The following is a 15,791-nucleotide window of genomic DNA, read 5'->3' on the forward strand; positions in this document are numbered from 1 at the left end:
GTTTTGCCGCAACATATTATACAATTGATGAGAATTCAATTGTGACATCATTATGAACATAAAATTCAGTTTAGTTTGGTTCAGTATTTAAATAGTCATTCAGGCATCGACCTGGCAAGATTATTTAAGGCTGTCCCTTGGAAAATAAAGGAATAGTTGAACGTCATTGTTTGGTGAACCAGTTGCAAAGGGAGTGAGGATAAATTTGTGATGTGAATTTGCTTCAAATTAATCAGGAACCCGTTTTTTTGTGATTAGCCGCATAAAATAAATGAACTTGATCAAACATGTTGCCCTCTTGGAATTGTGAATGCCATTGTAATATTTTTCCCGTCCAACACTTCTCCTCTGCCTTGTTTGGTGCCAAGGCAAATTCACAATAAACTGAACACACCGTCAAAAATATTCAAATAAATATTGTAAATATATTTTTGATAACTGCTATGTAAAAACAAATACATCAGATAACAACAGAAAGCAATGAACCAGCAAAGTGTGTAAACTTCACGTGCAATTACCTGAATTCACGACTCAACTGCTCCAATAAACATTTACACTGTCTTTTTCCCATTACCATTAATTGATCTGTGTCCTCTTCGATGTCTGGAGTTTAACCTATAGTGATGACCCAACTGTGTCTCATTTTGAAGAATAAAATAATAAAAATGAATGATGACCCTAATTGTTGACTGTTTTGTTCTTAAAATGCATCAAAATAACAAACCATAGTCACTAAAAGGCTAAGGTGCTCCAAGGTAAAACCAAATGACAAACAAAACTCAATAAGAGGGCTTCTTACACCAGAAGGTGGCATTAATAGCATAGAATTTTGGAGTGCGTCTGATTGTTTTTTTTTTGTCTGTAATCCACAACAACAATTTGAGATCAACGGTCACAGATGCTGAGAGAGGGCCTGGTTGCTGGTTTGTGTTGTAATTTAACCCCAAAGTCTCTGATGGGGTTGACAACTATGACGTTCTTCCACATGAAACTCATCCAATAATGCAAACTCATCCAATAATGCTTTCACAGATCCGCAGAGGCACAGTCATGCTAGATGACAATTACACTGCTATACACCCAGTTGCTCAAGATGTCTCCCAGCAATTTATCCATATGGTATGTGTCAGTATTGTGGCTTATAATCAAGTGCTTACTAATTTAAGGTTTACTGGCACACCTGAATCAAATTCGCTTCATAAAAATGAAATGATCAAATTCACATTTGGAAAAGCAGTGAAGAAATTGCAATTTGTGTTCTCTACTCGTGTCTTAAAGCATATCAAGAGAAGTTGAGTGAGTAAAACAACAGAGTTTATGTATAAACCATTTTTTTTGTTATTTGGGTGGAAAATAGTTATTGTGATTTGCTGTTGATCTGTACAAGCTGATGTGAATTGATTAATTCTTCCTTCTGTCAGAGTCCTCGCTCAGTTCCCAAAGGGTGGAAGTGTTTGGGGGCCAGTAGCATTTTCCCAACCTTCTGTAGAAGCCAGGGGTACCAGTGCACACCATCAGTTTGTTGTTCTGCAGGACCCATGAGGGTGCGGACAAAACGCAGTGGGGCTAGAACCCAGTGGGCCAAATGATGATTGTCCACAGCAGCGTAACAAGATGCCAACACGTTGTTCACGACTATAGACCCGTGCTGGGTTAGTGGGGCATACAACCCAGTGCTCTGCCTCTCCTCTACAAAAGTCACGACGGCTTGTGTTGCCTCTGTTCTTTGCGAAGTCAGTATACACTGACCCGGCTTCACTTCACTGGCAAAAGTTGTCCTCACTCTATCTTGGCTGAGGCCACCCACGCAGTCAGTGACAAAGATGAGATGTGCCGCCGTGAGTGTTACATTAAGTCCAGTGTTGGTTCCAATGAGGGTGAAGATTTTTGTGACGTTTGTCTGAAGATCCAAAAAGGATAGTACTGGACTGTAGAGAAGCGAACCACGAGCGTCGGTTGTCGAGGAAGCCAAAACACGGTCACCGAGATGAAGGTCATGCATCCGCTTGGTGACCCCGCCCTCAAGGGTAACTTGAGCATCACCTGGGAAACAACCGCCAGTTTTGGCAGCGACAGAATGTTCTGTAAAATAGAAAAGGGAGAACATTAAGATTAGGATTTTATCATATTTACTTTTTACTTTGTTCTTTTCAACATAACAAAAAATATAATCAAAACTTCTCCAGGAGCAACACTTGAACTTCCACATATGGTCATGCAGACTCTCAGTGCTCCATCAATCAAGTCAGACTTTGACACTGACTCAAGGACAAGATTATCTCGGTGGATTAGCGACAGACTGTTTACAATGTCTTCAACGTCTTTTTAGTCAGAATTCTTGCATACATTCAGAATGATGTCTTCATCAAAATTTGACATTTCATATTCAAATTGGTTGCATGTCAGTGATTCACTTATATTTAACCCTCATATTATGTTACGGGTCAATTTTACCCATTTCCGTTTTAGTGTTGACGAAAGCACTGGATATCCTTTCTTTTTCCTTTCTTCATAACAGTTCTAAAATAACCCAATGGGATGGAAAATACATTTTCTGTTTATGTTGTCTGTGTATGTTTATAAGATCTCAGAAACAGATGTTGCTGATGTCACCTATTATTTGACTGTTTTGTGTGGATTTTTACATACGGGTAAAAATGACCCACAACACAATCAACGTGATTTCTTCTTCAACATAAAATGAGGGTTAAAGTAATGAATTTTTCGAGGAGAATTTTTCTGTGTGTCTGAAGTTAGAACACAGTACACCAACATAAGTGATAAATCACACAAGCCAAAAGAATTGTTGACATTCAAGAACTTTTTTACTTTTAGTAAAACCAATATGAAAGAAGCGTTGAAGTTTCTTCTTTTTTTTCCCATTGTCGAGTGACTCGTAAAAGCTTCCGTAGGTGGTTAAACTACTTTCTTGTGGCTGAATATTTTTGAGCAAGGTGGCTCTTTAAGACACGGTGAGCCGAGGTGGCAAGAGGAGGTAGTCAGCAAGAGGTAATGGATAACCAGCTGATTGTATCTAAGCATGGCCTGGGGTCAAATTGACAGGAAAGTATGTTTGGAAAAAAGCAAGTGAAAGGTGAGCACAGCTGAGGTTGAAAAAAAAGAAAATAGAATAGAAATCAATGTTTTAAACCATTTTCTGGAATCACATCAATTCACTTTGCTTGACTGATTTGACGTGAATCCACACACGTATTTGATGGATGCACGAGGGTGCCTTCGTATGTCTTAAGGCGGGTAAATATTTGGCAAAGGTGTATATCTCTGTAAGTATGTGGATTGCAGAAAAGGAGGTCTGCAACCAGAAGGTGATAAGACTCAGATAAGAGATTTGAAAGAAACCTACCGAGGAAAAAGCAACAGCAAAACAAAGAGAGAGTTAATCATCTCACAGCCTACTAACCTCGATGGACTGTTAGAATGTAGTTTGGCATCAAATAACTGGTGGTACCAGACATGGGCCTTGAAAATGTCTTGCAATGGAATGTGTTCAACTATTGTTAGCGCTTGAGTCCCATGACGATTTGTGTTTCATAACGGGAATGTCATCAAATCTACCATCGTTATCTTATCTATTGGCTGATTATTTTGCGAGTGCTCCGCTTTTAAATGGAAAGACAAGCAATATAGTAAGATACAGTGTCGTATGTGTAACGCACTCTATTTTGAGTGACAAAAATGAAAGGTGCGTGGCGGCAAGCATCCTAGACCAATCACAACCATAGAAGCTGAAAAGAGTTACGGTTGGAGAGAACTCTAACCCATTTTTGTCCACATTGAAGAGAAATTAAGAATGGTCCATTTAGTGAACATGTGGTGCATGTTTTGGATTGTGGAAGGAAGTCAAAGTACCCACAGAGAAGCCACACAACATGTAAACCCCTTGCAGCAAGACTCCCACTGACACATGAAAGAAAGTAGTGCTCTTGTACGAGACCCACTACTTGCAAATGAAATTTTATGAAAAAAAATAAAATACAATTGTACTTTTGCAGTTGACCCCCATATATTCCCACTTTGGATTTTGCAAATTCACATACACTTATGGGCGGATTTCTTTTCAGGACTCATTTTGCATTGTTTGTGGAAAACACTTACCACAATGATTCACTATAATAGGAAACTATTTTGTGGTGTATGTGACATTTATTTTATTTAGCGTCTCTTTTATTTGAAATATGACATGTACTTGTCAGCCATAAAAGTGACATCAAGCAACTGAGTCACTCTGTCCAAACAATCACAAATCGAACAGGAGCAGTGTCAGATAAACAGTCAGATGCAGTGGACTAAAAACAGTATTAAAACCTGCTCAATCTGTTACAGAAGCCGAGCGGAACATCGCAAAACCAATTTATGACCACCATTCATGTTGTCACTCTGGGGATCCAGCAGTTTCGGTGAGTCAAACAACAGAACGAAGAAGCTGCAACACTTGCCACCACTGATGTTTCTCCAACACTTTGCTGTGTTGTCAAATGTTCCTTGTTTTACAAACTGCATTAGAGACATCAATTATTCATCACAATCATGATCGTCAGAATTGCTGACATGTATCTACCCGTCCTGTACATTAAGTGTATGCTGAAGTGTAAGATGTGTGTGTTTGTGTGTGTGGTTTAGAGCATTGTTTGAAGCTTGCTTCAAAATGTTTAAAATACCAGTAAACAGGCTCATCATTTGCGATATATTCATGGTGTAAAGTGTAAACTATTAAACTCAGCATTTACAATTCCGTGAAGTGGAACATGAGTTATTAGTTATACATTTGCTATTTGCAAACAGGTTCCTTCATTATCGCCCATGAATCGCAATGATCCAATGTTAACTTATTTGGCTTTCACAAAAGCCAAGCTCGTGGCTCAAATTGTATTATCAAAATCAATGGAGCCATTGCTTGGACATAACAAAATAACAATGAAAAATGTAAGAATATTAGTCGCAAAATTAATGCATTTAACATTTTAATAGTGTAATGTGAAGAATAAAATAAAATAAACATATGAAAAATTGATCTCTTGCTCTAAGACCATTAACTGCTGTTATTAATGTTCTAAATAGGCCACATAGCCAGCCAGACAGACATATAGACAGACAGACAGACCAAACAACCGACAGACAGACATACATCCCCAACACACGCACGCACACACACACACACACACACACACACACACACACACACACACACACACACACACACACACACACACACACACACACACACACACACACACACACACACACACACACACACACACACACACACACACACACACACACACACACACACACACACACACACACACACACACACACACACACAGAAATTCACACAATACGCACACTTTTCTTAAATCAACTGTGTAGTGAATTGGTCACAGTATTTTACAAGCTGCTATGAATAGAATACACATGAATCCAATCCCACACAATATAGTTCGCTTGCTTACCTGACTTGACGCTACAATGAATATGGGCTTTGGACTCATAGTAGACCCAGTCAAATCCGGCTTCCACAGCAAGCCGAGCCAACATGGCATACTTGTTTCTGTCTCTGTGAAGATCACATGGCATTATTATTGTGGCACTCTTTACCAATTCATGAAACACCGCCTGCTCATTAAAATAACCATTTCTGGAAAAAATAAAATTTCAAAAATAGGAATTTGCTCATCTTGAAATTCCAAAATCAACTCCACAATAATTAATATTTAAATTTGCTCATAACACTTAATATATATTATTGTCATTGCTCACCTGTCTGAGGTGGTGATGTCAACAGCACGCCCTTCGTAGTGCAGTGAGTCCTCTGAGTGATGACCGTCTTCATCCCATCCCTCCGTCACTCTCAGCTTGACACCAGGCCACATGTTCATGACAGAAATGGCCAGGGAGTTCAACTTGTCTTTACAGCGCTGCAAGTAGGTGTGCATGGGAGGATTTATCAGCCATTCAAAGTACTACATGGTTGTATCACACAGCAAAGTGAAGCATTGCAGTCACAATTAATTTCTGTCTTTAGAATATATTGCAATGCAGACCTCAAAGCTAATTATTATTGGGAAAAAAACACCAGTTAAGTGTGAAAAAGCATTTTCAGAGTACCGTTCCAGTGAAAAGCTATTATACCCATAATGATAGAATATTGCTGCTGTTTTTTTGTTCATGCAAAGATCAGATCTGTTTGAGAAGGTGAATGAGTTCATTAGTTCATTATGATGGGCACAGAACAAAGTGGGGGATTCACAAAAACAAACATATTTAAAACATAATAATTTGATTTTCTCCATATGTCATATTGTTCAGAAATTTTATATTATTTGTCCCATTTCTTGCCTGTGCCTAAATTGATCCTGTTAAATTATATCATAAGGAATTGTATTTGGGGACAAACATTTAAGGTAAAATGTCAAAAGTCTTTCTCCAGAACCAAAGCTTCGGAGTTGAAATAATGAATCAATGAAATCAATCATTTTGGTTTAAATATTCAACTGACAGCAAGCATGGAGCACGGAGTTTAATGTGACTGTGAGGTTTGCTCGTTTTGAAGTGATTCATAGACACGGTTAACCATACGGGACCTAAATCACTTGCATAGGACGGTTGCGCGTCCCTGTCCGCACATGAGCACTGACTGCAAAGCGTTCCTAGCACTTCTCCCCATCTTCCTCCTCCTCACCATCACCTTCTTCTGTCTCACCTGGGTCATGAGCCGATCTGCGCCCGTGTCCTCTTCATCCTTAAAGATTATATCCGTGTTGTAGTTAGGCGTCAGCTCCTTGAAGCGTTCCGAGTTGCGCGTAATTTTGCCCTCGGGACGCCCGCTCGCACCCAGCGTCTTCTCGGCCACATTTGGGCTGAATTGCTTGTAGGCTAGCGGGATGAGCTTCTTGGGAAGCCGCCTCTTGCCGTGCCCCCTCCCCGGTCCGCAGCCGTCCGAGGCAGGTGCGAGGAGGAGGAGAACCATGGCGCACAGAGAGGCGGTGAGAAGGAGGAAGGGGTTCCGCATCGCCCCGGGAGGAGGGAGGACTCTCCCGAGGGAGATATGTGTCTTCAGAACGTCTCCGGTTCACCTGTCCAGTCCATGGTCCGGGACAGCGGCACTCACTTTGTCCACAAAAGCTCGACACTCCAGCGGGCACCTCAGCATCCGTGCAACGATAAATTCCCACTTGAATGGAAAAGTTCGCTCGACGGGCTCGTGGGTGCGCAGGCTATAAAGTCCGTGGATTTAAACAAACAGGTTCAAAGTCGATGAGGTGGGTGGAGGGGGTGCAGAGAGAGCGAGAGAGAGAGAGAGAGAGAGAGAGAGAGAGAGAGAGAGAGAGAGAGAGAGAGAGAGAGAGAGAGAGAGAGAGAGAGAGAGAGAGAGAGAGAGAGAGAGAGAGAGAGAGAGAGAGAGAGAGAGAGAGAGACGCAACTGCACGTCCACGCTTTTAATGTGGTGGTCTTTCTGTCTCTTCTTTTGCTCCGCGAAGTGTCACAACATCCCCCGTGGATTTTGAGGTTTTTGATGCTCCCAGTGAGACGACTTCGCGCAACAGGCTTTCCACTTGAATCCACTGCACTTGAGTGATCCGCGACGAACTGTTGCCATTTCAGACCGCACCCTGCCAGTTCTGCCCTCCTCTCCCTCTCTTCCTCATCTGTCTCCGCTTCTGCACCCACCCCGCCTCTCGATGTGGGCACAGAGCGCACGGGAGAATCATTTGCTCACGCACGCACTTATAGACGCACATAAGCACATTGCACTACCCTGACAGGCGTGCAACAAACTTCAGCTTTGTCCTTCAATGCGGCCACTTATCACTGTCAGCTTTGTCTTGGTGTTTCTGTGCCCTTGTTCTCGTCTGTCACCAAATAATTTCTTGGAGGAGCAGCAGCACAGTCTACTAGTGGCAAGACTGTCTGCTTCACAGCTCCAAGGTTCCGAGTTTGAATCTCGGCATGTACAGTTTGATGTCATCCTTGTTAGTTCCAGAAACCATGCAAATTCAGTTCAATGAAGAAATGTCAATGGGGGAAGGGGGGTAAATGTGAGTGGGACTGATTGTTTGGCTACCCTAGTCTTGCCAGTGGCCACAGCAATATGCCCAAAGACAGCTATCTGTCTCTGTGAAGCAGTAACCCCAATGAGGGCTGCATTGGAGAATTTGGGTAGACAGATTTCTCTGAAATACTTTTTCCAGAAACCAATCCGTGTTGGATTGTGCCAACTTGCTGCATTTTGTCAAAATTGCATGGGTTTGATTCACTGTTGGATACACCAATTTTCCAGATTTAAAAAAAGCGGATAAAAAGCAGGTAGGTTGCATCAAGAAGGGTCTCATAAAAAATAAAAATAAAATATACATCATGAAAGTGACCCTCTGCTGGGACCTTCTGATGAGACAAGCCAAAAGTTTCAAAAACAATTACAACAACTAAAGCCATAATTGCGTCCTCTAGTCATGAATAAATACAGAACACTTTACTCTCTTCCAGGAAGAATCAAAACATGTTTTAGTGTGTCTGTGAGAATTGTTGTCAGTTTATCTGAAAATTTGTTTTTGTGGTGTGAGAGATGACTGATCTTGAACTTGAAAGAGGTTCTTCTAGCCTATCCAATCGATCTCCCACCCAGCTTGCCCAGTCGTGCATTTTTGTACCTTCCTTTGTAGACTGGGGCAAAGCCATGCTTGGACAGAAAGGGCTGGCCCTAAATTGTTTTCATAATGTTCAAGGACACGATTATCCAATTTTGTGGTGGGGACACTCAAGATTTTACATGCATGGCATGAAGAATGACATCCACGAAAACCCATCAACATCCAAAACAAGTCTTTGGGGGAATCTCTAAGTCCAATGGTTGGCCGTGTGTATTACATGGTACTGTTTGGGGAATGTTAATATTTGGTAAATATTTGCCATTTGTGTTATTTGTGTGTTTTCCTTCTAATTTCGCCGTCAACACGGATCAACAAGTTTTCAGAGCAAACAAAGTACCGCAAAATGCATTGACGCCATGAGAGGACTGCTACAATGTATCCTTTCTCGGTTAGGGGCGTTCCTTCCGTGACGTGACGTGAGGACTTGTCACCAACTCAAAAACAAGACTTCCGGAATATTCAGCGCAAGTCTTAAAATGTAAAATGTAGCTATATGCGGTGGAATTTTTGTAAAATACGCTCAGTAGAAGTCATTTGAAGCGATTTTACAAATTATGGACACAACTTGCCCGGAGACGTCGGTTGTCCTTTAAATGTACATTATATTCAAAATATAGCACTGAAGCAATTTATGAACGAAATCACCTTACGATTGACCGTTCGGAACGTATCTCGTTCGGAAGTTGGGGAGTGTCTGTATTCGGATTCCCAAAATAGTGAGCGTGTAATTGTCCAAATTGAGGCTCAGGCTAAACTAAGGGGGCAAGTCCGAACATCGTTCAACCACGAGGGCTTACGGTCCTCTTGAATAAGGTATACAAACCATCAAGTGCTCCTGGGTGCCCTCTGTTGGACGCTGCTCCAGTGTGTCACAAGTAGTGATGGGAAAATGAAGCATCATGGAGCAATGAGCCACACAAATTGTTTGCTTTTTGACCAATGCATCATGGGGCCTCATTTGTTCCACTGCACCATTACGTGGAAAATAAATGACATGACAGAGAGATATTAAAAGGCTACAATTTATTTGATGGGGTAAAAATGTATGGAGGAGGATTAGGGCCAACGAAGAAAATGAAATAGAGATGTCAGGATTCTCACTTTTATCTCAGAATTCAGACTTTAAAGTGAGAAATTTCACTTTGAAGTGAGAACTTTGAGATTAAAGTCAGGATTCTGAGAATAAAGTTAGACTTCTGAGATAAAACTGAGAATCCCGCCAATTTTTTATTTTGCCAGCCCTAATCCTCTTGTGTAAAAATGGCAGTGTTGGGTTGTGAATGAAATGTGTGTTTACACTTCACCTTTTAAAATGTCAGCAAGTAGAAGACATTAAAATGAGGGATACACCGTGTTGTCACACTACTTTAAATTATATATTCGCACTGGTTATTGTAATTTATACCTGTTCTGGAGAGATTTGCTCAAAATAATCCCAGACAGGGGATGTTCTCTTCTTTTCTGTTGTTAACGGTGTGTCTGATGCAAACCAAATCCGATTGAAGATGCGAGTTGGGTTTTTCAGTGTCGCATGTGAGCTCAATGACACCCGGGTTGTGGCATTTCATTTTGAATCTTCGAGTGGGTGATGACTTGCGAGGCATTGGGCATAGCCATGTGCTTTACGAGGCTTTGGGCGTGGCCCATGCCTTGAATCGTGCGTTGCAAATTTTTTCATCTGTTTACTCGGCACACGCCTCGGCACAGTCCGGCACATCATTAGTCACAGTATTCAAGGGATTAAATGCTGCCAAATGTTTAAATATTTTAGGATAATAACATCAGAAGTGAAATCCGTGAACACGAAGCAGGCCTGAAGGTTTGCTTAATGAATAATCTGAATGCAATTTATCACGTGGTCACTGGCTGACTAACTGAAACCTCAATTGTCTATTTTCCGGAACAATTTAGCTCAAACAGTCCCGACAATCATTCAAATAATTTAGATTAATTGAACACACACATACGTGTGCCTGCAAAGATAAATAACACATTTGAACACACTTGTTTTTTTTAACAGCAGCAAACACAGCTCCTCCAAATTAGCTCCTCAAATATTGACCTTCAGAAATTCAGTGGTCTCACCCCAGTTTCTCTGGCCACCTCCTTTGAATGAGCTGAACTGTGTACAAGACAGTATGTCCACACACTTTATGTTTTATTATTTGCGAGCGTCAACACCGTAAAGTATTTTAGCAGCACTGCTACGTTTCATGTTGCTTGATGGAGGGCAGACAACAAAGAGAGATTCACATAAACGGCAAACAGCCAAACATAACCTTGTTTACTTTTGAGCTGAAATAGAACGCCAACTGACACTTGTGTAGAACTTTCCAGCAAAGGCCCATACACGCTGGGCGAGGACATCAAACTTTGTCATAAAGGTGTTAGTGTTTCCTTTGAGTTGCTTCCAGCTTTGTGAAGGAAAGTCTCTCATATATAATCTTAGAAGTAATTATTGCTTTGGAGACCCAGGGTCTGGCTACAGAAGTCACTGCAGTCAAAGATACGCTTTTGCCGCTCCAATGCAAGATGCACAACCATAAATTCATTCAACTCCTCTCAATCAGTGATCCATGAGGGCAAATTGCTTTCCTGCTGTTGTTAAGATTACAGCTTGTAAATCATGCCGGAGGGCTTCAGGCTGCACCAAAGGGAAGCAGAGACCCAGTTGCTGATCATGTTGAAATGGTATAAGGAACACTTTGAATGGATTGCATAAATATTATGCCATCCTCGAACGTTAAACTACAATTTCCAGAGTTACAAAGTCAGCTAAAATGGATAATAAGCAACACTGTGCAATTGAATGATGTTAATAAAATATTTTCAGTTTGGTCACTTGTCATACATTGTGGCTGAGTGTTTTCTTTGTGGCATAGTATGAGAAAGAAAACATGTTTGTTTTGAATTGTGGAATTTCCGAATCTAAAGGAGACATTGAATGTCTCAGAGCTCTCTCGGTTTATATTGGACTTACTTCTAAATAAATGTGTGGGGGGTGTTAGCCTTTGTGTGTAGCCAAAAGATTTATTGGAAGTGAGACTTTCCTCCCAAAAAAGATACTTTGAGCCATTCCACGAGTCACAAGGAAAATAAAGTTTGACATTGTTTTCTTATAATTCTTCTTTTCCTTTCGGCTTTTCCCTTCAAGGGGTCGCCACAGCAAATCAATGTCCTCTATCTTGAGAGGTTTGATCCGCATGTTTGTTTTGGCCAAGCTTTTACGTCGGATGCCCTTCCTGACACAACCCTCTGTATTTATCCGGGCTTGGGACCGGCACAAAAAGACATGTTTTCTTATAATTAAGTTACTGTATTGGTAACATTGTGACTATTATCTGCATTTTTAAGATACAGTAGTCAATTGCCCTGTTGAGAAAAGTCACATAAGTACCTTGCTGACAAGCACTCAACTTGCCCGGACAGCTTTTAGTTCATTTGTTTTTTTGTTTTTTTGTTTTTTTGTCGCCTGCTCTGCTGAGGCAAAGTCAAACGGTTTCAGACTTTCAGCATGGTTGTGTTGTATAGGTGGAGATGTGTATACAATAGGTTGTCGATCAGTGTATTTAAATGGGACCTGGTTCAGTTAATCCGCTTTGTCAGTTGACACGTCAGACATGGACAGATATCATAACATACATTCAACTATGGTTCCTTGCCCTGGGTTAACCTTTGTTTCATGATATGCATTGTCCACATCATGTAAGTGTATATCCATTGCCACAGTAAACACATGCGGCATTTCGGATGACATGCACAACTGCAAAACCACTGATATTTGAGCATTCCCGCTTGTGTGCTCATGCGTTAAACCACACGCATGCAACAGCAGCAACTATATGCAAATTTGTGAGTATCCACATTTACTCGACCACATGTTTTCCTGCGACTATCACATTTGGTGGGTTGTGCGTGAGAGTGTGCTTGTGTGTGTGCCATCCTTCCTTTGAAGATCATAAATACGGGCGTGGCTCCAGCCAGGCACGCTGCCTATTCAGCGTGGCTGTCGACAATGTTTCAGAAGTGGTCACATTTTCTCATCCATCCGTCCTTCCTTTCATCCGTTCGTCTACCAACTCGTCTTCGCCTCAAGACGCCATGCTCTTTCATGGAGGAAACAATCCCACCAGACAAAAACAGAGTGTGCCCCCTTCCTGGCTTGGGTTCTTTTTCGTGAGCTTCTTTGGACAGACTCCATCAATATTACTGCAATGGATCGCATCTTTGAAGGTACAAGCTCCAGTACACATGCAGGCCCCTAAAATGCACATGCAAACCCAGGCATATCCAAGGCATGTGTTCACAGTGCACATTCACATGGTCACACTCACACGCACAAGAAAAAAACAACCAAATATATAAATAAGCAGCATCAGTCTGCTTTCTCATTGATGTTTGTGAAAGTTATTAATTTTCTCTGGGAAATAAGAGGCCACCGTGGCAGGACAGAGGAAGATGGGTGCCATGCCCGTAATCTCTTTCAACTTTTATCCACTGACGCTGGAGTCCAATGAACAGCCCTTTACATTGGCATGAGGGTTACCCACGCATATCCAAGCCTGTAACCAACATAGATTCATACTGAGGAAAAGAAGACACCAAAGGAAATGTTGAGGAAGAATTAAAGTAAACAACGGAATGGGAAAGAAAGCTAGAGCAGCGGGGACCAAATTAAACAGCTCAATGTTGGACACATCGGAAAAATTAGGCCGTATGTGGAGCTTTTCGGGGTGACAGTGACTACATGGCACATTATCTGGTAAACAAGTGAGTTTGGGTTGTTTTGCAGGCAGTAGTAGCTCGCGTTTGTGGATTGTGGCAGATTGTTGTAATGGGGGTTAAAGGACGTTATGCTCAAGGTAACAGCAGCAGCTGGCTAAAACCACCATCCCACTTCCTCCTCCTTCTTCCCTTTTTTGTCCCTCCACACACTCCAAGGCCCAACCCCTGACCACAATAAACACCTAAATCTACATCTTTATACATAGGGCCTCTAAGTATTTGGAGTGGCCCAGCCAGAGATATTGAAAGTCTGAATCTTTCAAGACGTAGAATAAGTTTGACTGGATCTCCATTTTGAAAAGACAAATCTTAACTGCAGATCTTCACGCAGAGGATTTTTATTTCATTTTTTTGCCTTTTGACAAAGCCAGTAGAAACCACAAAACCGTACTATGAAGAGTAAAGCAAGACATCAGTGCAATTCATGTTAACACTAGCTCACATGGCTAAAGGGAAAGTAAAAGGGGGATGAAGTAAAAGTAGACTAAATGTGGCTCAGAGTTAGCGGGTAAGGCTAGCCACCGCATGGCTAAAACAAACAAAAAAGCTGAGCCAAGGGACTGAAGTTCATTCTGCTGTGATACCAAGCACATGAAAACATGCCCACACCCACACGCGCACACACCCACAAGCTCACACACACACACACACACACACACACACACACACACACACACACACACACACACACACGCACACACACACACACACACACACACACACACACACACACACACACACACACACACACACACACACACACACACACACACACGCATACACAGTCATATATTCAAGGTTAAGCTTTCACGCATGTCGTCAAGACAGCAGGTCATACACTTATTCCCAAGAAAACGTCTGGTTCTGTAGATTGACACAAGGAGTTGATTGCTCTGAATACAAACACTAGCCAGCTGCACACAAATTACTACTTCTTAATGCACTTGAGTCCCATATTAATAATTACATGCAAAAGTCCCAAAATAGGACATTGGGTCTGAGAAGAATCTTTCAAATCTGCACACATATATGAAGATGTGTATGAAGTTCCGTAATAACAAGCGCAGCAGTTGGTTAAGGCCAACAATAATGGAGTCAATGTTATTTTTATGTCAAGTGAGGTTTCATTCTCCTTCTCTTCCTCTTGCTCCCTCCCCTCTCTTTAACTTGCTCTTTTGCTCTCCTGAGTGTGTGCCACATCTGTGGGCTCTGTGGTGATGTTTCTCCGCTCAGAATGGATTCACCAGCTCAAAAATGTCCTTATTATATTTATATTTTACTACACCACGAATAAAGCCATGCCAGCTGGGCTAAGGAACCTTGGTCAGAAAACAGGGAGTGTACTGGGGGTAGACAATTGACAAGGAGTGGGAGATGAGTGGAGGGGTACAAAAGAAGTAGAACAAAAATAGTGGATAGACAGATTGACATGCAAAGGCATTAGACGTACGTGATATTGCAAGAGTATGTCGGTTAAGTGAGCGTGGACAAAATTGCAACGTGCCCTCCTGTGTTGAATATAAACGCTGACACGATTAGACAATGTTGAAATAAAGATGGCTCAGTATCACCGTCGTTGCATCTACTTTAGTGCAAATGTAGACCAGGATTTCAGAATTTATAGGGGATGAAGAATCTATTTCTGTGCCAGGTCTAAATGTGAACAAAAGGGGGTATTCATCCATCCACCCTTTCCTCATTCAGGTCATTTGTGAGCTGGATCACATCTTAGCTGAATTTGGGCACATTCTGGACAGCTACCTTCTTGGCCAATCAAATCGGGCCTGATAAAATTGTGCGAGCAGTAGTTTATTTTCCATCGATCAAGTTCAAAGTTGACTTCACACATTTTAACTAGTTCAGTTCATAGTTCATAAAGTCAAAGTCAAAGTCAGCTTTATTGTCAAATATGCTAATATGTATGACATACAGCACAGATGAAATTACTGATTCACCATGGTAATGACCGATAAATTCCACACATTACACAAGAAAATAATGTGTTCAGGACACCACATCCCTCCTGTTCTTTGCACTATGGATAGCAGTCATTCAGAATTTCAGAATAGCCATTGTTCTTACGTTATTCATTAGAAACATAAAACCCAATTGACTTCGTTGCATTTGGGTTACGATTAAGCTTCAAATTAGAGGACTCGACGTGGTCAAGTTGTGGCTGTACAAGAAAATAAATAATCCCAAAGAGCACAGTATAGTTTTTATTTAGTGTTATGTATCTGGATATTGTACCTCAATTGTATTTTGCTCTTCCAGTCCATTTTGTATTAGCTGCAGTGTAAACACCCAGACTCCTGTTTCTCGCCACTTTCTCTCCTT

The 15,791-nt window shown here is 41.4% G+C and overlaps 1 protein-coding gene across 1 annotated transcript; it reads right to left on the reverse strand.

Annotated features, from left to right (window-relative positions):
• Positions 1-405: 405 nt before the first annotated feature.
• Positions 406-7,642, reverse strand: LOC148894707 (indian hedgehog B protein-like). The gene is made up of 4 exons (XM_089002929.1): positions 6,722-7,642; positions 5,779-5,936; positions 5,472-5,575; positions 406-2,082 (listed from the first exon to the last, which is right to left on the reverse strand). The coding sequence occupies exons 1-4, from the start codon at positions 7,028-7,030 to the stop codon at positions 1,418-1,420; spliced, it is 1,236 nt and encodes a 411-aa protein (XP_088859055.1). The 5' UTR covers positions 7,031-7,642; the 3' UTR covers positions 406-1,417.
• Positions 7,643-15,791: the final 8,149 nt, after the last annotated feature.

The sequence above is a fragment of the Hippocampus bargibanti genome, linkage group LG08 (genome assembly GCF_051943395.1).
Source record: "Hippocampus bargibanti isolate YZ-2025 linkage group LG08, ASM5194339v1, whole genome shotgun sequence".
Taxonomy (NCBI): domain Eukaryota; kingdom Metazoa; phylum Chordata; class Actinopteri; order Syngnathiformes; family Syngnathidae; genus Hippocampus; species Hippocampus bargibanti.

Excerpts from the sequence above, each read along its gene's own strand:
- LOC148894707 (XM_089002929.1), bottom strand. The coding sequence starts at position 7,030 with ATGCGGAACCCCTTCCTCCTTCTCACCGCCTCTCTGTGCGCCATGGTT. Across the intron at positions 5,937-6,721 it reads CAGATCGGCTCATGACCCAG|CGCTGTAAAGACAAGTTGAA; the intron begins GTGAGACAGAAG and ends ACCTACTTGCAG. Across the intron at positions 2,083-5,471 it reads TCATTGTAGCGTCAAGTCAG|AACATTCTGTCGCTGCCAAA; the intron begins GTAAGCAAGCGA and ends TCTATTTTACAG.